At 47.2% G+C, this 23,003-nt stretch overlaps 1 protein-coding gene across 1 annotated transcript in view; it reads left to right on the plus strand.

Annotated features, from left to right (window-relative positions):
• Nucleotides 1-10,120: 10,120 nt before the first annotated feature.
• Nucleotides 10,121-23,003, plus strand: part of LOC140408797 (phosphatidylinositol 4-kinase type 2-beta-like) — a 103,955-nt gene continuing 91,072 nt past the window's right edge. Inside the window, exon 1 of the mRNA XM_072496509.1 lies at nt 10,121-10,598. Within this exon, the coding sequence (XP_072352610.1) occupies nt 10,140-10,598 (459 nt within the window). The 5' untranslated portion in view covers nt 10,121-10,139. The remainder of the gene's footprint in view (nt 10,599-23,003) is intronic.

A 23,003-nucleotide genomic window follows, 5' to 3' on the forward strand; every position in this document is an offset into this window, starting at 1 on the left:
ATCTGATTGACCAAATCAGATATGCGGGGGAGACGGTACGCGTCGAGCTGCGTATACCTGTTGATGGTCTGGCTATAATCAATGACCATCCTATGCGTCTCCCCGATCTTTACAACCACTACTTGAGCTCTCCAGGGGCTGTTGCTAGCCTCGATAACACCTTCCTTCAGTAGCCGCTGGACTTCCGACCTAATGAAAGTCCGGTCCTGGGCACAGTACTGCCTGCTCCTGGTGGCGACGGGTTTGCAATCGGGAGTGAGATTCGCAAAAAGGGAAGGCGGGTCGACCTTGAGGGTTGTGAGACTGCAGGCAGTGAGGGAGGATATAGGGCTGCCAAATTTAAAGGTTAAACTCTGGAGGTTGCATTGGAAGTCCAATCCCAGGAGCGTGGCAGCGCAGAGGTGAGGAAGGACGTAGAGTCGGAAATTTTTTAATTCTCTTCCCTGGACCGTGAGGTTCGCTACATAGAACCCTTTGATCTCTACAGGAGACCCCGAGGCCAGGGAGATTCTTTGGTTACTAGGTGTATGGGAAGAGAACAGCGCCTTACCATGTTGGGGTGTATGAAGTTCCCTGTGCTCCCGGAGTCAATCAGGCAGGATGTTTTGCGCCCGTTGATGAGAACGGTCGTCGTCGCGGTCGGGGCCGAGATTGGTCCAGGGTCACCGAGGCGAGTCGTGGTAAAAGTTGAAGATTTTCCTCAGGCGGTGTGTGGTCATCCGAATCGGGGTCCTGAGACTGCAGCCAAGATGGCGGAGCCCACGGGTCGCACATGGCTCAGGGTGGGCAACATGGCGGCGCCCACGCATCGCACATGGGCCCTGGGGAACAAGATGGCGGCACCCGCGGCCCGCACATGGCCCGTGGAGAGAGTTGTGGTGGCAGCCCCGGTTCGCCCCCGGAGACAGCGGCGTTCGTTCGTCGGGCCTGGCATACCTCAACAAAATGGCCCTTTTTGCCACAACCTTTGCAGGTGGAGGAGCGGGCTGGGCAGCGCTGCCGAGGGTTCTTGGCTTACCCGCAAAAATAACAGCGCGGCCCCCCGGGGTTGCCCGGTAGCCGCGCGGCACAAGCTTGTGGGGGGGATGGGGGATGCATCGGGGTCGGCCGCGGGTGGGTTCCACGCTGCCCAAGGCGTTGCCGCGTGGTCGGGGGCGTACGTGTAGGCGTTTCGGGAGGCCACATCCAGGGAGCTAGCAAGGGCCTGTGCCTCCTTGAGGCCTAGTGTCTCTTTCTCCAGGAGCCGCTGGCGGATTTGGGAGGACAGCATACCTGCAACGAATGCATCACGCATTAAAAGTTCTGTGTGGTCGCTGGCTGAAACGTGCGGGCAGTCACAGTTCCTCCCTAACACCAGGAGCGCATGGTAGAATTCATCCAGCGATTACCCCGGGATTTGTCGCCTCGTCGCTAGCAGTTGTCTGGTGTAAACCTGGTTTACTGAGCGAATGTAGTGTCCTTTCAACAATACTGAATACAAGGGCCATCGCAGCCTCGAAATCGTCCGCATCCTCGATGAGGGTGTAGATCTCTGGGCTCACCCTTGAGTGGAGAACTTACAGTTTCTGGTCCTCCGTGGGTGCAGTCGTGGCCATCCTGAGGTACCCTTTGAAGCACGCCAGCCAGTGTTTGAAGGTTGCAGTTTGCCATGTGGGGGCTGAGTTGCAGACACTCTGGCTTGATTCGGAGCTCCATTCTTTAAAATCTAGTGCAATAAATTGATGAATTGATGCTCGATCAATAACTCCAGAAGTGAGATTGGATGACAATTGAAGGCTTTATTGGAGTAGATGTTTCCCCCAGCAGCGCAGGTGCAGAATGCAGCTGCTAGGGAGACCCAGACTCTTATACTCCGCCTTACTGGGCGGAACCAGCAGGCAGGCTTCACCAATGATCTTCCTGTCTCAGGTACCTCCCACACTAATGATCTTACAGCCTCAATTGAGGTACTGTAATACCCCTAATACAGACTACCACAACACTTGATTAAGAACTGAATAAAACTTAGAAATAAAATATCAAACAATACATAAAAAGTCAAGCACATGGCAAAAAGCATAAGCACCAAGGAAATCACTGAACACAAACAGATAGATTATTCAAGAATTCAGGAACAAAGGTCCTCGACCATGAGGTTTTACTTTTACGGGAATTCTTATCTATGGTTTAACCCCTCATTTACTTTTATTGGCTTCTAACTCTCAGCTGAGACCTCCTGGTTTGTTCGAATGAATGTCGTTACTTAGAAGATAACTTGTGTAGACATTACAGAAGATTGACTGGTTCCTATCCAAACTAGCTTACAGTCTGCGTGCGCAGTTTTATGAAAAATACTGAATATGTTTTCTCACACTTTGCTATGTTTCATAGCTTGGTGGAGTCCTAACTAGAATTGATTAGTTGATTACACAGAGATCACTCCATTCTCAGTACTGAATACAATGGAATACATTATATGAGAAAATGACTGGGTTCCCACAGTCAAGATACTTTTAATATTTTGCCCATTAGCTATATGCATTCAACTAGCCCCGAAATGAATAAACTAGACTCTATCAATGTCTTACAAATTTGATTTAATTTTTTGAAGAGGTGACTAGGTGTGCAGATGAGGCTAGTGCAGTTTATGTAGTCTACATAGACTTCAGTAAGGTTTTTGACCAAGGCTGCGCATGGGAGACTGATCAAGAACGTAAGGGCCCATGGGATCCAGGCAATTTGGCAAATTGGATCCAAAATTGGGTTTGAGGCAGTAGGCAGAGGATGATGGTCGAAGGTTGCTTTTGTGGCTGGAACCCTGTGTCCAGTGGTGTTCCTACGAATACGGTGCTGGGTCCCTTGTTGTTTGTAGTGTACATTCATGACCTGGATGTGAATGTGGGAGGTATAATCAGTAGTTTGCAGATGACACAAAAATTGGCGGTGGTAAATAGTGCAGAGGAAAGCCTTAGATTAAGACAATATAGATACACAGGGAGAAGAGAGAGGGCAGGGAAAGGGAGAGGTTAGTGGGGGAGATCCTAAGGGTGGATAGGAGATATGCAGACGCCCCTGAAGAGGGACTACGTAGGGAGCGGCGAAGTCTCCAGACGGAATTCGACCTGTTGACCACAGGGAAGGCAGAGGCACAGTGGAGGAGAGCACAGGGGGCGAAGTACGAGTATGGGGAGAAGGCGAGCCGGATGCTGGCACATCAGCTCTGTAAGAGGATGGCAGCGAGGGAGATAGGTGGAGTCAAGGATGGCAGGGGAACTACGGTGCAGAGTGCGGTGAAAGTAAATGAGGCATTTAAGGCCTTTTATGAGGAGCTGTACAGATCTCAGCCCCCAGCGGGGGAAGAGGGGATGCGACGATTTCTGGATCAACTGAGGATCCCGAGGGTGGAGGAGCAGGAGGTGGCTGGTTTGGGGGCGCCAATTGGGTTGGAGGAGCTGAATAAAGGACTGGGGAGCATGCAAGCGGGGAAGGCCCCGGGACCAGATGGGATCCCGGTGGAGTTCTATATGAAGTATGTAGACCTGTTAGCCCCGTTGCTGGTGAGGACTTTCAATGAGGCAAGGGAGGGGGGAACCCTGCCCCCGACAATGTCCAGGGCGCTGATTTCTCTGACCCTGAAGCGAGACAAGGACCCACTGCAATGTGGGTCGTATAGGCCGATTTCGCTCCTTAATGTGGATGCTAAGTTGCTGGCAAAAGTGCTGGCTACCAGGATTGAGGACTGTGTCCCGGGGGTGATTCACGAGGACCAGACGGGATTTGTAAAGGGCAGGCAGCTAAACACCAATCTGCGGAGGCTCCTAAACGTGATTATGATGCCATCGGTGGAGGGAGAGGCGGAGATAGTGGCAGCTATGGACGCGGAGAAGGCATTCGACCGGGTGGAGTGGGAGTATCTCTGGGAAGTGTTGCGGAGGTTTGGGTTTGGGGAGGGGTTTATCAGTTGGGTTAAGCTCCTATATAGAGCCCCGGTGGCGAGTGTGGTTACGAATCGGCGGAGGTCGGAGTATTTTCGGCTGTATCGAGGGACGAGGCAGGGGTGCTCCCTGTCCCCCCTGTTGTTTGCATTAGCAATTGAGCCTTTGGCCATGGCATTAAGGGAGTCCAGGAAATGGAGGGGGGTGGTCCGAGGGGGAGAGGAGCATTGGGTGTCGCTGTATGTGGACGGCCTGTTGCTGTATGTGGCAGATCCAGTGGAGGGGATGGTGGAGGTCATGCAGATCCTAAGGGACTTTGGGGACTTCTCGGGCTATAAGCACAATGTAGGGAAAAGTGAGCTCTACGTGGTGCATCCAGGGGACCAGGGAAGAGGGATAGACGACCTGCCGTTGAGGAGGACGGAAAGGAGCTTTTGGTACTTGGGGGTCCAGGTAGCTAGGAGTGGGGGGCCCTGCACAAACTTAATTTGATGCGGATGGTGGAGCAGATGGAGGAGGACTTCAAACGATGGGATGTGTTGCCACTCTCGCTAGCGGGCAGGGTACAGTCAATTAAAATGATGGTCCTCCCGAGGCTTCTTTTTGTGTTCCAGTGCCTTCCTATTATGATTACCAAGGCCTTTTTTAAGCGGTTAGGTAGGAGCATCATGGGTTTTGTGTGGGCAAACAAGACCCCGAGGGTAAGGAGGGGGTTTCTGGAGCGTAGTAGGGACAGGGAGGGCTGGCGTTGCCGAATCTGGGTGGCTACAATTGGGCAGCCAACGTGGCGATGATCTGTAAGTGGGTAATAGAGGGAGAGGGGGCGGCATGAAAGAGGTTGGAGATGGCGTCCTGCAAAGGAACGAGCCTGAGGGCGCTGGTGACGGCACCGCTGCCGCTCTCGCCGACAAGGTACACCACGAATCCGGTGGTGGCGGCAACGCTAAAGATGTGGGGGCAGTGGAGATGACACAGGGGTGAGATGGCTGCCTCGGTGTGGTCCCCAATCAGAGATAACCATCAGTTTGTCCCAGGAAGGATGGACAAGGGGTTTCAGAGCTAGCATCGGGCAGGGATCAGAAGGATGGGGGACCTGTTTATAGATGGGACGTTTGCGAGCCTAGGGGCGCTGGAGGAGAAGTTTGGGATAACCCCGGGAAATGCGTTCAGATACATGCAGGTGAGGGCGTTTGTGAGGCGGCAGGTGAGGGAATTCCCGTTGCTTCCGGCACAGGGGATTCAGGACAGGGTGATTTCGGGTGTATGGGTCGGAGAAGGCAAGGTTTCGGCGATATATCAGGAGATGAAAGAAGAGGAGGAGGCTTCGGTAGAGGAGCTGAAGGGCAAATGGGAGGAGGAGTTGGGGGAGGAGATTGAAGAGGGTCTGTGGCTGATGACCTGAGTAGGGCTAATTCCTCTTCCTCGTAATTAGCCTGATACAGTTTAAGGTTATTCACAGAGTGCATATGACAGGGGCGAGGCTGAGTAGGTTCTTTGGGGTGGAGGACAGATGTGGGAGGTGCACAGGAAGCCCGGCAAATCATGCCCATATGTTCTGGTCGTGCCCGGCACTGGGTGGGTTCTGGAGGGGTTTCGCGAGGACTATGTCTAACGTGGTGAAAGTCCAGGTCAAGCCAAGTTGGGGGCTGGCACTATTTGGGGTGGCGGACGAGCCGGGAGTGCAGGAGGCGAAAGAGGCCGGTATTCTGGCCTTTGCGTCCCTGGTAGCCCGGCGGAGGATCTTGCTATTATGGAAAGACACAAAGCCCCCCAGTGTGGAAGCCTGGATAAATGGCATGGCAGGGTTCATCAAGCTGGAGAGGATAAAGTTTGCCTTGAGAGGGTCTGCGCAGGGGTTCTTCAGGCGGTGGCAATCGTTCCTAGACTATCTCGCGGAGCGTTAGAACGTCGGTCAGCAGCAGCAGCTACCCAGGGAGGGAGGGGGGGTCTCTTTCGGAGGGGGGGGGGGGGGGGGGGGTGGTATATGGGTGGGCGGGGAAGAGGGTTTTCCTAGGGGCACTTGAAAAAGGAAAAACAGGGGCTTCCGGGTGCGGCGATGACCAGCTAAATCGCACGTTTCGGCAGCTCCCGGTGGAAAGGACTTTTGGGCTCTTAATAGGAACCCCAACAGCAATTTTAACGGCTAAAAACACTGTGCGGTAAACCAGAAGGGAATCCCCCCTGGACACGGATGGAAAAAGGAGAGGAAAGTGGCCGGATTGCGGTGGATCCTCTAGAGCAGCGGCCAGGAAGGCAGGCACAAAGCAAGATGGCGTCGGAAGGAGGCAGTTTAATATGGGGCCCTGACAAACAAGAGTTCCTGCGGCGTTGCGTGGAAGAACTTAAAAAGGAGATGAAGAAGGAGCTGCTGGCCCCGATATTACAGGCGATTGAAGGGCTAAAGGAGGAGCAAAAGACCCAGGAGCAGGAGCTTCGGGTCGTGAAGGCAAAGGCTGCTGAGAATGAGGACGACATACAGGGCCTGGTGGTGAAGACAGAGATGCACGAGGCACAACACAAAAGGTGTGTGGAAAGGTTGGAGGTGCTGGAGAATAATGCGAGGAGGAAGAATTTAAGGATTCTTGGTCTTCCCGAAGGTGCAGAAGGGGCGGAATTCGGGGCAGATGTGAGCACGATGCTGCACTCGTTAATGGGATCGGAGGCCCCGACGGGCCCGTTGGAGGTGGAGGGAGCCTATCGAGTTATGACGCGAAGACCGAGGGCTGGAGAAATTCCTCGAGCCATAGTGGTGAGATTTCACCGATATAAGGACAAAGAGATGGTCCTCAGATGGGCAAAGAAAACTCGGAGCAGTAGGTGGGAGAACGCGGTGATCCGCATATATCAAGATTGGAGTGCGGAGGTGGCGAGAAGGAGGGCAAGCTTTAATCGGGCCAAGGCGGTGCTGCACAAAAGGAAGGTTAAATTTGGAATGCTGCAGCCGTCAAGACTGTGGGTCACACATCAAGGGAAACACCACGACTTTGAAACGGCAGAAGAGGCGTGGACATTTATTGTCGAGGAGAAACTGGAATAAGCGGGCTAGAAAAAGAACGTTTGGGACAAAGTGGTGGGGCGAATATGTGGTGTGAAGAGGGCGATTGAGCCCCTGGCCATAGCATTGAGGGGTTTCAGGAAGTGGAGGGGAGTACTCAGGGGAGGAGAAGAACACCGGGTATCTCTGTATGCGGATGATTTGTTGCTATATGTGGCGGACCCGGCGGAGGGGATGCCAGAGATAATGCGGATACTTGGGGAGTTTGGGGATTTTTCAGGGTATAAATTGAACATGGGGAAAAGTGAGTTGTTTGTGGTGCATCCAGGGGAGCAGAGCAGAGAAATAGAGGGTTTACCGTTGAGGAAGGTAACAAGGGACTTTCGGTATTTGGGGTGCCAGATAGCCAAGAATTGCGGTACATTACATCGGCTTAATTTAACGCGGTTGGTGGAACAGATGGAGGAGGACTTTAAGAGATGGGACATGGTGTCCCTGTCACTGGCAGGGAGGGTGCAGGCGGTTAAAATGGTGGTCCTCCCGAGATTCCTTTTTGTGTTTCAGTGCCTCCCGGTGGTGGTCACGAAGGCTTTTTTCAAAAGAATCGAGAAGAGTATTATGAGTTTTGTGTGGGCCGGGAAGACCCCGAGAGTGAGGAGGGGATTTCTGCAGCGTAGTAGGGACAGGGGGGGGATGGCACTACCGAGCCTAAGTGAGTACTACTGGGCCGCCAATATTTCAATGGTGTGTAAGTGGATGGGAGAAGAGGAGGGAGCGGCGTGGAAGAGATTGGAGAGGGCGTCCTGCAGTGGGACTAGCCAACAAGCTATGGTGACGGCGCCGCTGCCGTTCTCACCGAAGAAATACACCACAAGCCCGGTGGTGGTGGCTACATTGAAAATTTGGGGGCAGTGGAGACGGCATAGGGGAAAGACGGGAGCCTCGGTGCGGTCCTCGATAAGAAATAACCATAGGTTTGTTCCGGGGAGAATGGATGGGGGATTTGGAGCATGGCAAAGAGCAGGGGTAGCACAATTGAGAGATCTGTTCTTAGATGGGACGTTTGCGAGTCTGGGAGCGCTGACGGAAAAATATGGGTTGCCCCAAGGGAATGCATTTCGATATATGCAACTGAGGGCTTTTGCGAGGCAACAGGTGAGGGAATTCCCGCAGCTCCCGACGCAGGAGGTGCAGGATAGAGTGATCTCAGAGACATGGGTGGGGGATGGTAAGGTGTCGGACATATACAGGGAAATGAGGGACGAGGGGGAGATCATGGTAGATGAGCTGAAAGGGAAATGGGAAGAAGAGCTGGGGGAGGAGATTGAGGAGGGGCTGTGGGCTGATGCCCTACATAGGGTAAACTCATCGTCCTCGTGTGCCAGGCTAAGCCTGATACAATTTAAGGTGTTACACAGGGCGCATATGACTGGAGCACGGCTCAGTAAATTTTTTGGGGTAGAGGATAGGTGTGCGAGATGCTCGAGAGGCCGAGCGAATCACACCCACATGTTCTGGTCATGCCCGGTACTACAGGGGTTTTGGGTGGGGGTGGCAAAGGTGCTTTCGAAGGTGGTGGGGGTCCAGGTCGAACCAAGCTGGGGGTTGGCTATATTTGGGGTTGCAGAAGAGCCGGGAGTGCAGGAGGCGAGAGAGGCCGATGTTTTGGCCTTTGCGTCCCTAGTAGCCCGGCGCAGGATATTGTTAATGTGGAAGGAAGCCAAACCTCCGGGTGTGGAGACCTGGATAAACGACATGGCAGGGTTTATAAAGTTAGAACGGATTAAGTTCGTATTAAGGGGTTCGGCTCAAGGGTTCACCAGGCGGTGGCAACCGTTCGTCGACTACCTCACAGAAAGATAGAGGGAATGGAAAAGAAGAAGACAACAGCAGCAACCCAGGGGGGAGGGGGGGGAGGAATCGAACGGACTCTCAGGGATGTTATTGTATATGTATAGGCACTTGTTTTAGGTAATTATCATAGAATTTACAGTGCAGGAGGCCATTCGGCCCATCGAGTCTGCACCGGCTCTTGGAAAGAGCACCCTACCCAAGGTCAACACCTCCACCCTATCCCCATAACCCAGTAACCCCACCCAACACTAAGGGCAATTTTGGACACTAAGGGCAATTTATCATGGCCAATCCACCTAACCTGCACATCTTTGGACTGTTGGATTGTATCTTTGGAGAGTATTTATTCTTGACCAGGCAGTTGCCATTTAGTTTGTTTTTTGTTTCTGTTCATATATTATTTATTTATTTGTTTAAAACTGGCCACTGTTATTTATATTGCTTTATTGTTGTTTAAAAGAAACACTACGAACTGTTATGTTTGGCCAAAAAATCTTGAATAAAATATATTTTTTTTTTAAAAAAGGAAAAACATAAACATATGGGAGAGTCAATATGTGCGGGAGAAACCCATTGTACAAGTTCTGTATTATGTTGGATTGATATGTTTATGTTTTGTTCTGTTCCTTCTCTTTTTCTTTTCTGTTACGGGGCGGGGGGGGGGGGGTGCGGGGTGGGAGGTTTAATTGGTTGAAAATTTTGTGGGAGAAACTTTGAATAAACATATTTTTTTAAAAAAAGACAATATAGACAGGCTGGTTAGGTGGACAGAATAATGACAAATGGAATTTAACCCGAAAAGTGTGAGGTAATGCATTTTGAGGACTTCATATTAATATTGAATACCCTTCCGGAGGTGTGGGTGGAGGCACTGGTTTTACAGCACACTCCTTGGCCTGTGTAGGGATCTGACTACTTGATGACAGAGACTTCTCCACTTGGATCTGTCAATCCAGTGGGGTCCAATTTGCAGGCTCTGAAATTGGCTTTCAGAACACACGTATTCAGCTGGTATTTATTTACATGCTTGCAATTTCCAGCAAAGTCACTGCACAGCAGCCATAATAAGTAGCCTCATAATCATCGTAACCAAAATCGCTTCTTTGCCCCACGCCATGTGCATGAAGATTGACCAAAACTTTGGAAAAGCTTAATAAAAGTTTGTTTTAAAAATGGGCCTGCGAAAAAGCAGCACCGACAACACCATGCTGACGTCACCGACAGATTCACGTGACGCGCGCCTCAACTACGCGTGCGCACTCCTCAGAGAGAATAAGCCATCGGTTTTGCGCATGCTTGGAAGTTGGTGTCCAAAGCGCAGGCGCCCCCCCTGGACTGAATGCATGTGGCCCCGCCTTCTGTTGCGTCACAGTCGAATGGACGAGCTGAGTGGCGAGCAGCTGGCGCTCGAGCGCCTGTCGGTGGGCGGAGGGGACGCGGCCTCCGGACCCGGGTCTGGTGCCGCTGACGCCAGCAGCACTGCTGCGCTCTCCTTCGGCAGGCGTGTGAGTAACCCGGGGGGAGCCGTCCGCTTCCTGCCGCGGGTCGAGCGCGATGAGGTTGAGGGAGATGGCGGGTCGGAGCTGGACTCCTCCTCTTTGCTGCTCTTGTATCCGGAGAAGGAGCCGCTCCTGCGCTGCCCGAGTCCGCTGGACAACTCGTGTGAGCACCCGCAGAGCCCCGGCAGCCAAGGGCCCGACCTGAACCACTTCCCCGAGGATCTGGACTTCACCGACATCGTCTTGCGGGCTGAGCAGGCCATCGAGAGCGGCGTCTACCCGCAGCGGATCTCGCAGGGGTCGAGCGGCAGCTACTTCGTCAAAGATCCCAAGGGGGTGAGTCTGGCTCCAGGTTTTGATTTATTGCCATGTACCCCACCGTGCTGCCCCGCAGAGCAACACCGTGAGCATTGCTGTCTCAGGGCGCCGAGGTCCCAGGCACTCTGGGTCACTGTCCGTGTGGAGTTTGCACATTCTCCCTGTCTTTGCGTGGGTTTCGCCCCCACAACCCAAAGATGTGCAGGCTAGGTGGATTGTCCACGCTAAATTGACCCTTAATTGGAAGAAATGAATTGGGTAATCTAAATGTTTTTAAGAAGTGTTGCTCTGTGTACAGTCCAGAAAGATCACTTCATACATGAAAAAACACAGGACATACATAAGTACACAATGTAAATACATAGACACAGGCATTGGTAGAGAAGATGACCAGGTGGAGCGATCAGTTCCGTCCCTAAGAGTCATTCAGGGATCTGGTAACAGCCGGGAAGAAGCTGTTTTTGAATCTTTTTGTGCATGTTCATAGACTCTTGTATCTCCTGCCTGATAGCGGAAGAGAGAATAACCTGGTGGGAAGGGTCTTTGATTATGCTGCTGCTTTCCCACTTTGGGGTCAGGGTTCTGCGATCTGGGGGCTGTGGGTGGAGTGGGACCGCTGCCTGGTCTCACAGGAGAGAGTTTCTTTAGCAGAAGGTTGTGGGGTTTACTTCAAACCAGCTGTTAATTTGCGGCACAAGGTTTTTGACACTCGCAAGTCGGCTGCAGATTACGTTTAGTTCAGTGCTGGAGCCCTTTCCACTGCCAGCGGAACCACTGTCTTCTCTGTAATGCTGAGGACTGTCAGGCTTCTTTCATCTTATTCCTTCATTACTTTCCTACATTACACCAGGGAGTGCACTTCAGAATTATTTAATTGGCTGTGAAGTGCTTTAAGGTGGTTATGAAAGGTGGTATACAAATGCAACTCTCTTCTTTGTTCCTCATTTGGATCCCTTCTATTACTATATTTACTTATGATGTGGAGATGCCGGCGTTGGACTGGGGTACTATATTTACTTATTTCCCTTTCTGTAAATCTTCAAAATCTATGCAACAGGTAAATACTGATAATTTAGCAGTCAGATGTAGAATCTCCAATCATAACAGTGCAGAAGGAGGTCATTCAACCCATCATGGCAGTACCAGCCCTCAAAGAGCAATTCACTACTTTTCACTATAACCTTATACTTTCCTTTTTTACATAATGGTCTAATTCTCTTTTGAATGCTTGAAATGAATATGTCACCAGCACATTCTCGGGCAGTGCATTCCAGACCTTGTATGTGTGTGTCATATCAATTTGGCTGCTTTTGCTTCTGTTCTTTCAAGAGTGGAAAAGGTTTCCCTTATCTACTCTGTCCAAACCCCTTGGATCTTAAATGCCTTATCAAATCCTCTCTACCTTCTTTTCTCCAAGGAGAACAGTCTTAATTTCTCCAATCTTCCTTCATAACTGAAGTCTCTCATCCTTGGAATCTTTCTTGGGAATTGTTTCTGCACTGTCTTCAATCCCTTGACTGCTTAAAGGGCAATGTACCCAGTATTTCAGCTGAGACCAAATTAGTATAAGTTCAACCTAACCACCTTGCTGTTGTACTCGTATGCCTTTATTAATAAAGCCTAGGATTCTGTATACTTTATTAACTGTGCTCTCAACCTGTCCTGCATTTAAATGATTTATGCACACATGCACCTGGGTCCCTCTGCTCCTGCACCCTATTTAGAATTGTACCCGTTATATTGTGTCTCCATATTCTTACCAAAATGAATCACTTCAGATTTTTGCAAGTCCACCCCAGTCCAACGCCGGCATCTCCACATTCAGATTTTTGGGTATTGAAATTCATTTGTACCTACCTGTCCATTCTACCAACTTGTCTGTCCTTTTGCAATTCTGCACTACTCTCACAGTTCAAGATGCTTCCAGCTGCATATTTTGAAGTTGTACCACACTGACCCCTGGGGGACTTTGCCACAAGCCTTCCTCCAGCTTGAAAACATCATTAACCTCTAATCTGTTTCCAGTTACTCAGCCAATTCCATACCCATGTTGTTGTTGCCCCTTTTTCACCATGAGCTGTAACTTTGTTCAGGTCTGTTAAGGCACAATATCAGATGTGTTTTTGAAGTCCATGTACACCATATCAGCAGCATTGTTCTCGGTTATCTCTTTCAAAAATATTCCAGGTTAGTTAAACACATTTTTTCTCTTTAAAGATTGCTGACCATTTTAAGAGAAACTCTTAAAACTACTGGTTTGATTGAGTACCATCAAGACTTGCCCCCCAAAATGTCTGCTCTGTTGCTGCGCTCCCCAGCTATCAAATTCTTAAATGTTGAGCTGACGAAGAAGGTGTGCTCAAAAGTGCAGAGGAGATGCACCCAGGTGTTGCCTGGGCTGGAGCGTTTCAGCTATGAAGAGACGCTAGTTAGGCAGAAGGCTGGGGGAACTGATTGAGGTGTACAAAATTGAGGGACGTAGATAAGAAGAAACTTTCCAGCTAGCAGAGGGGTCAATGACCAGGGGGTACGGATTTTAAGGTTTTGAGGGAAAACCTGGTGGGAATTTGGAACTTGCTGAGAGGGTGGTAGAGGTGGGAAGCCTCAACATTTTAAAAGCATTTAGATGAGCTACAAGGCTACGGACCAAATGCTGGAAAATGGGATGAGTATAAGTTGGTGTATGATCGCTCGCAAAGGCATGATGGGCCTTTCCCTCTTTCTGTGCTGTAAAACTCTTTGACTCTGTGACTAAGACCAGCATTATCATTGACTACAGGAGTTGGTTCACTGATGGCTCAAAGAACATCTCAATTCTGCAAAGCTCAAGTTGGGAGTGTGGTGCATCTGCAATAACAACTTCCAAACCATTGGAATTGTTAAAGGAGGCCATTCAGTCCATGCCTGCACTGGACAAATGCAGTCTACTCTTAATTGCAAATATCTGACAATTATAATGCCTTGTTGCTTCATTCACTTTGGATAATTGGACATTTTGTATTCTGTACAAAATATGACTGTTGATTTTAAGAACCAGCTGTAATCGGCCGGAGCAAGAAAATAGAAAAGCTAATTCCACTCTCTTCCTATCACTTTTGTTGGATTACGCCTTTCTTCTGGCTCTTCCTACTGAAGTATAAATCTGATGGAGAAGAATAGGTGGGAGCTAAGAAGAGGTTAACAAAGATGTCATGGACACAATGTTCCAGTGACGGCCAACATGAACTTTGGAGAACATCTTCTCTAAATTTGAAATCTGAAACACTGGTTGCATTTTGATTTTTTTTTAAATAAAGTGCGGATACGTAATATACAGCCCTCACTGAAACCTGTGAATCAGTAAAGTTGTTTGTAATTTGGGTAAATGTTTTTTCACTTTCATGCAACAAATATAACATTTTCTGATGAAGAAGAGTAACTTTATGACTGTTTCAAGTCCATATGACTGTTCAGAGCTGAAGAGGGGTAGAATATATAGTTGTAGAGGGGATGGTGAAGATAGAGAGGAATAGGTCAGGGATAGGTGAGAGTGAAGGAGAGATTGACAAAGGTGGCATGGAAACAAGACAAAGGGAACGTAGCATTTACGACTAAAGAAGGTGCCAATAGTGGCACAAATGTGTGCATAATGTTGAGTTCAGAAGACTAGCGTGCGTCATCAGAAGATGTTCTCTAAAGTTCATGTTGGCCTTCACTGGAGCATTGCAGCAGGCCAAGAATTTAGTCCTACATGGTACCATTAACATTCCCTTTGTGTTGTGTCCATGACATCTTTGTCAACCTCTTCTTAGCTCCCACCTATTCTTCTTCTTCTTCTCCATCTTCACCATCCCCTCTTCAACCATATTTCTACTCCCCTCTTCAGCTCAGAAGAGTCATACCTTCAAATTCTGCCTGAACTTGCGCACTCCACTCCACCTGCTTGTCCTGTCCTTTTATCATTTGCTGTGGTTTCCTCAATCATTGGTGGTGTCTTGAACCATTGTGATTCCAATTAGGAATTCCCTTTCTAAACAGCACGTGTGATTGTGGTCTGGAGAGAATAGGTAAGAAGTATCGAGGGAGAGAATCTTGAAAATCCGTAAAGAAACATGAATTGCATGAAGGGCTTTTGACATGCTAGCCTTTTCTGCAAACTAGCTACTGTTGGACCAATCCAAAAACATGGGCTCCCTGCCCCATGGCAACCAAATCACATGGGTTCAGTGCAAGAGGCTGCCTGATACAATAGTACAGAGACTAACACCTGTAAGATGCAGTCCCTGCAGAAACTGATTTTTTTTTTTGCATAGATTTAGAGTACCCAATTTTTTTTTTTTTCAATTAAGGGGCAATTTAGTGTGGCCAATCCACCTAACCGGCACATCTTTTTGGGTTGTGGGGTGAAACCCACACAGACAGAGGGAGAATCACAGACAGTGACCTGGGGCTGGGATTGAACCCGGGTCATCAGTGCTGTAGGTAATAGTGCTAACCACTGCACCACCGTGCCGCCCAACTGATCTCTTTTAATAGATATGAATTTCCTAGTGACCTATGCAAAGCAATCACACAGAATTTCACCCCATGACCTTTACTGTAACAAACTCAAATTAACATCGACAAACATCACTTAGACAGTTAATAGACTAACTTGCAGAAAATATACCCCAGTAACCTCTTAACTCGACAGAAATACCCAAGCCACTTTTATACATTTCCAGCACATTCTCAGCTGATATGAAGCCTTGTATTTTAAGTGCCAAGTGTCTATCAGTGATTCAACAGGTTCTCACCATGCCCCACCAGGTTGAATCCTCCAGTGTCCTTTTGAACAAAGCCCTCTTCACATGATATTTTGAACATACTTGAATGGACTTCCAGCAGCAAGACACTTTTGATTTTTTTGGCTCTTCCAACTCTCCACAGCTGACTTTGTTCCTTCAAACAAGGGTTCTGTACTAGCCAGCACGCTGTTTGGCAATTAACCTGAAAGCAGCTCTTTTACTTTTGGTCTGACTGCCTATTAGAGTCTGCAAACAGCCGGAATATCTGCCTTCTTCTTTGTGTTCATATGTTAAAGCTTACATCAAACTTTCGTCAAAGCTTGACATGGGCTCCCTGTCCCCATGGCAACCAAATCACATGGGCTCAGTACAATTTCACACCATCCCTTTTCTCTCTCTCTCTCGTTGAACCTTAAACTAGAACATAGAACATTACAACGCAGTACAGGCCCTTCAGCCCTCAATGTTGCGTCGACCTGTGAAACCACTCTAAAGCCCATTTACACTATTCCCTTATCGTCTATATGTCTATCCAATGACCATTTGAATGCCCTTAGTGTTGGCGAGTCCACTACTGTTGCAGGCAGGGCATTCCACACCTTTACTACTCTCTGAGTAAAGAACCTACCTCTGACGTCTGTCTTATATCTATCTCCCCTCAATTTAAAGCTATGTCCCCTTGTGCTAGACATCACCATCTGAGGAAGAAGGCTCTCACTGTCCACCCTATCCAATCCTCTGATCACCTTATATGCCTCAATTAAGTCACCTCTTAACCTTCTCTCTAACGAAAACAGCCTCAAGTCCCTCAGCCTTTCCTCATAAGATCTTCCTCCATACCAGGCAATATTCTGGTAAATCCCCTCTGCACCCTTTCCAATGCTTCCACATCCTTCCTATAATGCGGCGACCAGAATTGCACGCAATACTCTAAATGCAGCCGCACCAGAGTTTTGTACAGCTGCAACATGACCTCATGGCTCCGAAACTCAGTCCCTCTACCAATAAAAGCTAACACACCGTACGCCTTCTTAACAACCCTCTCAACCTGAGTGGCAACTTTCAGGGATCCATGTTCATGGACACTGAGATCTCTCTGCCTATCCACACTGCCAAGAATCTTACCATTAGCCCAGTACTCTGTCTTCCTGTTATTCCTTCCAAAATGAACCACCTCACACTTTTCTGCATTAAACTCCATTTGCCACCTCTCAACCCAGCGCTGCAGCTTATCTATGTCCCTCTGTAACTTGTAACATCCTTCCGCACTGTCCACAACTCCACCGACTTTAGTGTCATCTGCAAATTTACTCACCCATCCTTCTACGCCCTCCTCCAGGTCATTTATAAAAATGACAAACAGCAGTGGCCCCAAAACAGATCCTTGTGGTATACCACTAGTAACTGGACTCCAGTCGGAACACTTCCTATCGACCACCACCCTTTGTCTTCTTCCAGCTAGCCAATTTCTGATCCAAACTGCTAAATCTCCCTGAATCCCATGCCTCCGTATTTTCTGCAGTAGCCTACCGTGGGGAACCTTATCAAATGCTTTACTGAAATCCATATACACCACATCAACTGCTTTACCCTCATCCACCTGTTTGGTCACCTTCTCAAAGAACTCAATAAGGTTTGTGAGGCACGACCTACCCTTCACGAAACCGTGTTGACGATGTCTAATCAAATTATTCCTTTCCAGATGATTATACACCCTATCTCTTATAAACCGTTCCAAGATTTTGCCCAAAACAGAAGTAAGGCTCACTGCTCTATAGTTACCGGCGTTACCTCTACTCCCCTTCTTGAACAAGGGGACAACATTTGCTATCCTCCAGTCTTCTGGCACTATTCCTGTTGACAAAGATGACTTAAAGATCAAAGCCAAAGGCTCAGCAATCTCTTCCCTCGCTTCCCAAAGAATCCGAGGATAAATCCCATCCGGCCCAGGGGACGTATCTATTTTCACCCTTTCCAGAATTGTTAACATCTCCTTATGAACCTCAAACCCTTCTAGTCTAGTAGCCTGAATCTCTGTATTCTCCTAGACAACATTGTCTTTTTCCTGTGTGAATACTATCGAAAAATATTCATTTAGCACCTCTCCTATCCTCGGATTCCAAGCACAACTTCCCACTACTGTCCTTGACTGGCCCTACTCTTACCCTAGTCATTCTTTTATTCCTGACATATATATATATATAGAAAGCTTTAGGGTTATCCTTGATCCTACCTGCCAAAGACTTCTCATGTCCCCTCCTGGCTCTTCTTAGCTCTCTCTTTAGGTCCTTCCTAGCTAACTTGTAACTCTCGAGCGCCCTTCCTGAACCTTCATGTCTCATCTTTACATAAGCCTCCTTCTTCCTCTTGACAAGTGTTTTGACTACCTTAGTAAACCACGGTTCCCTTGCTCGACCACTTCCTCCCTGCTTGACAGGCACATACTTATCAAGGACACGCAGTAGCTGTACCTTGAACAAGCTCCACATTTCCATTGTGCCCATCCCCCTGCAGTTTTCCTCTCCATCCGATGCATCCTAAGTCTTGCCTTATCGCATCATAATTGCCTTTCCCCCAGATATAACTCTTGCCCTGCGGTATATACCTATCCCTTTCCATCACTAAAGTAAACGTAATTGAATTGTGGTCACTATCACCAAAGTGCTCACCTACCTCCAAATCTAACACCTGTCCTGGTTCATTACCCAGTACCAAATCCAATACAGCCTCGCCTCTCATTGGCCTATCTACATACTGTGTCAGGAAACCCTCCTGCACACATTGGACAAAAATGGACCCATCTAAAGTACTCGAACTATAGCGTTTCCAGTCAATATTTGGAAAGTTAAAGTCCCCCATAACAACTACCCTGTTGCTTTCGCTCCTATCCAGAATCATCTTTGCAATCCTTCCCTCTACATCTCTGGAACTTTTCGGAGGCCTATAGAAAACACCTAACAGGGTGACCTCTCCTTTCCTGTTTCTAACCTCAGCCCATACTACCTCAATTGACGAGTCCTCATCAAACGTCCTTTCTGCCACCGGAATACTGTCTGCAGCTAACAGTGACTGATGGAAATAAGGATATGATAGGTGAGGACCTTGAGATGATTGTAATCACTAAGGAGGCAGTATTGGGCAAGCTAATGTGGCTAAAGGTAGACAAGTCTCCTGGCCCTAATGGGATGCATCCCAGAGTGTTAAAAAAGATGGCTAGGGAAATTGTAAATGCACTAGTGATAATTTATCAAAATTCACTAGAATCTGGGGTGGTCCCAGAGGATTGGAAAGTAGCAAACGTGACACCACTGTTTAAAAAAGGAGGTCGGCAGAAAGCGGGTAATTATAGGCCGGTAAGCTTAACTTCGGTTGTAGGGAAAATGCTGGAATCTATCATTAAGGAGGAAATAGCGGGGCACCTGGAGGGAAATTTTCCCATTGGGCAGACGCAGCATGTGTTCATAAAGGGTAGGTCGTGTCTGACTAATTTGGTAGAATTTTTTGAGGACATTACCAGTGCGGTAGATAACGGGGAGCCAATGGATGTGGTATATCTGGATTTCCAGAAAGCTTTTGACAAGGTGCCACACAAAAGGTTGCTGCATAAACTAAAGATGCATGGCATTGAGGGTAAAGTGGTAGCATGGGTAGAGGATTGGTTAACTAACAGAAAGCAGAGAGTGGGGATAAATGGGTGTTTCTCTGGTTGGCAACCTGTAACTAGTGGGGTCCCTCAAGGATCAGTGTTGGGCCCGCAGTTGTTCACAATTTACATAGACGATTTAGAGTTGGGGATCAAGTGCAATGTGTCAAAGTTTGCAGAGGACACTAAGATGAGTGGTAAAGCAAAAAGGGCAGAGGATACCTGAAGTCTGCAGAAGGATTTGGATAGGTTAGGTGAATGGGCTAGTGTCTGGCAGATGGAATTCAATGTTGCCAAGTGTGAGGCTATCCATTTTGGGAGGAATAACAGCAGAATGGATTATTATTTAAACGGTAAGATGTTAAAACATGCTGCTGTGCAGAGGGACCTGGGTGTGCTGGTGCACGAGTCGCAAAAAGTTGGTGTGCAGGTGCAACAGGTGATTAAGAAGGCTAATCGAGTTTTGTCTTTCATTGCTAGAGGGATGGAGTTCAAGACTAGTGAGGTTATGCTGCAATTGTATAGGGTGTTGGTGAGGCCGCATCTGGAGTATTGTGTTCAGTTTTGGTCTCCTTACCTGAGAAAGGACATATTGGCACTGGAGGGAGTGCAGAGGAGATTCACTAGGTTGATCCCAGAGTTGAGGGGATTAGATTATGACGAGAGGTTGAGTAGACTGGGACTGTACTCATTGGAGTTTAGAAGGATGCGGGGGGATCTTATTGAGACATATAAAATTATGAAGGGAATCGATAGGATAGATGTGGGCAGGTTGTTTCCACTGGTCGGGGAAAGCAGAACGAGGGGGCATACCTCAAAATAAGGGGAGGTAGATTAAGGACTGAGTGTAGGAGGAACTTCTTTACCCAAAGGGTTGTGAATCTCTGGAATTCCTTGCCCAGTGAAGCAGTTGAGGCTCCTTCTTTAAACGTTTTTAAGAAAAAGATAGATGCCTTTCTAAAGAATAAAGGGATTCGGGGATATGGTGTACGGGCCGGAGAGTGGAGCTGTGTCCACAAAGATCAGCCATGATCTCATTAAATGGCAGAGCAGGCTCGAGGGGCCAGATGGCCTACTCCTGTTCCTAGTTCTTATGTTCTTATGTCAGGACTTCACGGGCTGGACTGTGACCCATTGCAATTCAGAGGGAGTGTCAAAGAAACCAACTTTTGTATGGGATGTAAAGATCTATTTGAACCTCAGTTTTGAAGGATTTATGAACCATGGCACTATTCAGCACGCATTTCCATGTTGGCCATGTTAGCTTTTCTCCCTTGAACAAAAAAAAATTCATCTGGTTATTCATCTTGGAATAATGCTGGCAGAGAAAGCTTTGAGTGTTTGAAATACTTCTGCAGTGTTGTTACATAGATGCTACTATGGAATGTTATTATAAGCCACAGTGTAAATTTACACTTTTCTTTGCATGCACAACCCATTTCAGTGAGTCTTCATTTAAAGAGCTGGTGACAGTCCTGAAGAATCTCAGTGTTACCATGAGCAAAATGCTGCTATTTAATGTAAATTAATTTGAAACGCTTATCTAATGCATAATGCAAGAAAAATGCATGAGCAGCCTTGATTGGGAACATGGTGATCGGGGATGTCAACTCCCTCCCAACCTTCTCTGACTAGCATGAATAATCACCAGTGTGACATCCTGTGTTCCATCTTGACTCCTGAAGTTCACCTTCCATAGTGATAAATGAGTGCCATCTGAGAGTTGCTGAGCTCTCACCCAACTTCACAGTACTCGACCTCAGTGCAACTAAACTCCAGTACCATTGCTTAGTGGTACCAACAGGCAGAAGTGCACTCCTTAATAATAGTCTTTATTGTCACAAGTAGGCTTACATTAACACTGCAATGAAGTTACTGTGAAAAGCAGCTAACCTCACTTTCTGCTGTACTTGTACCTAGCAGTGTATTCTGATTTTAAAACTGTGTGAAGCCTAAATATTAATGTTTAGGTAAATGAATATGAACATAAATCCATTGGTTTTTTTTACTGCTTTGTGAGAACCAGAATACCGTTAGAGAATTGAGTTGTTCGGTCGAAATCTCTGAGCCGACATGGTTCTGTACATATGAACATTTCCTATTGCCAAAGCAATGGGCCTTGACGTCAGGCAATGCCACAGTGGATGTAATGGCTTCTTTCAAAGAGTTGAAAAATTGTGTCCTCAAAATTTGAAATTGCGAACTGCAATTGCACAATGTTGTTGGAATATTCACTCTACATCGTCCAGATTGCCAAATCAGCCCCTGAGCACCGCCATTATATATAATTTTTGTTAAATATATAACTTGTCTTGTACATGTTTTTCGAACGCCATCAGATGTTCTCAACCTGCTTCTAATGTCAGCTGTACAACAATTATTTAACCTAGAAGTTGTACTTTATTAGGATTCTGCTACTGGGAAAGTATCCACTTTGCGAGTTTGCACAGTTGCCGCTTTAGACCATTACTGTGCATTGCAAGGGAGTTGCATAATGTCTAACCTTTTCCTACTTCTTGCTAAGTTTAAACTTCATTAATTAGGTTGATAAACTATGAGAAGTGGGACATTATTGTAGAACTCAAGTGAAAATACTTCACTGTACAGTTCTGTCATCAAGCTGCTGGTACAAAGGTTGCTATTGTTGATTGATTGGAGTGATTGCTCTGGTTATTTTAATTGAAGTAGATCTGATCAGTGGAATAATGTAATTACATCTTGCACTCTCGGCAATTACAAAGGTCAAATTGCAAGATGCTACCCACTTTGCAGATACCTGCCACTACAATATTCTATGCAGCCTGATAAATTAAATGAATAAGCTCATAGATGTAACATGCCTTCTAAGAAATACTAATTTGTCCTGTAATGCCAGATTTGAGATTTATTCTTAAAGTTTCTCCTATATTGATCATTCCCAGACTTGAAGACCCAAAGGTGTCTCAGTAAGTGAATGAAAACTATTTTTGCACTTTGCCTCTTTCAATCACTCTCCCTATGGCTTGTATTTTTGTCGCCTCTTCAAAACGTTTCAGAATGTGTGGAACCAGGCACATTCTAACTAGTTGCTAACCAATTCTGGAGTGTTTATAGGTGATCTTGAGGAGGGTTGTCATGATGAACTATATTTAACTTTTCAGCAGCATTGCTAACATTTTTATCAGTAGGGAAACTGTCCAAATAGTCATTGAGGTTAATTGTTGTGGGGATTTTTTTTGGTTTGGTCAATATTGTTAAATTTCTGGCTTCTGCCTGAGAGGCCAGATGATCACAGTTCAAAACCAAGAAGTGCATAACTTTCTCGTATTTGAGAGATGTGCACTCTAGGTTGCAATGAATGTCGTAATGACCTGTCGAGGTCTTCTCATTTCTCCATGTTTTGTGGTCTTGCATTTGCCTCTTCAGTTGCTTGAAAGAAGCTTCCCATTTTCAATTTCAAATTATTTAACATTCTCTCGATTTCTAACCCTCATTTTCATTCACCCCCTTCAACAAGTTCTCCTGCCTGGACCCAGAAATTTATTATTAGAAAGAACGGGCAAGTCTTTACATTTGGTAACGATGGCAGGCTGCTTCTGTGCAAGCAGTGGATAGACTGAGTTGCAAGTCCCAGAAAAGTTTCCTTTGAATGAATTACAAAGTTAATTTTTTGATGCAGCATTGCTTGAAAGAGGAATATTGACCAGGTTACCAGAAAAATTGCTGGTTTCTCTTGTGTAATGCCACAAATGTTTATGTCCACCTGCAAACACATGAACATGTTTGTGTCTCTGAGCAATTCACAAAGGAAGTCGTAGGGGAATATTCTCCGATTTGAGGGAAAAACATATTTATTTGAATGCCATGATGTTTGATGCGATTCCTAATCTACTTTATTAATAATCTTTATTAGTGGCTTACATTAACACTGCAATGAAGTTCCAGCGTCCGTTCGGGCACACTGAGGGAGAATTCAGAATGTCCAAATTACCTAACAGCACGTCTTTACGGACTTGTGGGAGGAAACCGGAATAC

This window comes from Scyliorhinus torazame, chromosome 3, assembly GCF_047496885.1.
Source record: "Scyliorhinus torazame isolate Kashiwa2021f chromosome 3, sScyTor2.1, whole genome shotgun sequence".
NCBI classification, from domain to species: domain Eukaryota; kingdom Metazoa; phylum Chordata; class Chondrichthyes; order Carcharhiniformes; family Scyliorhinidae; genus Scyliorhinus; species Scyliorhinus torazame.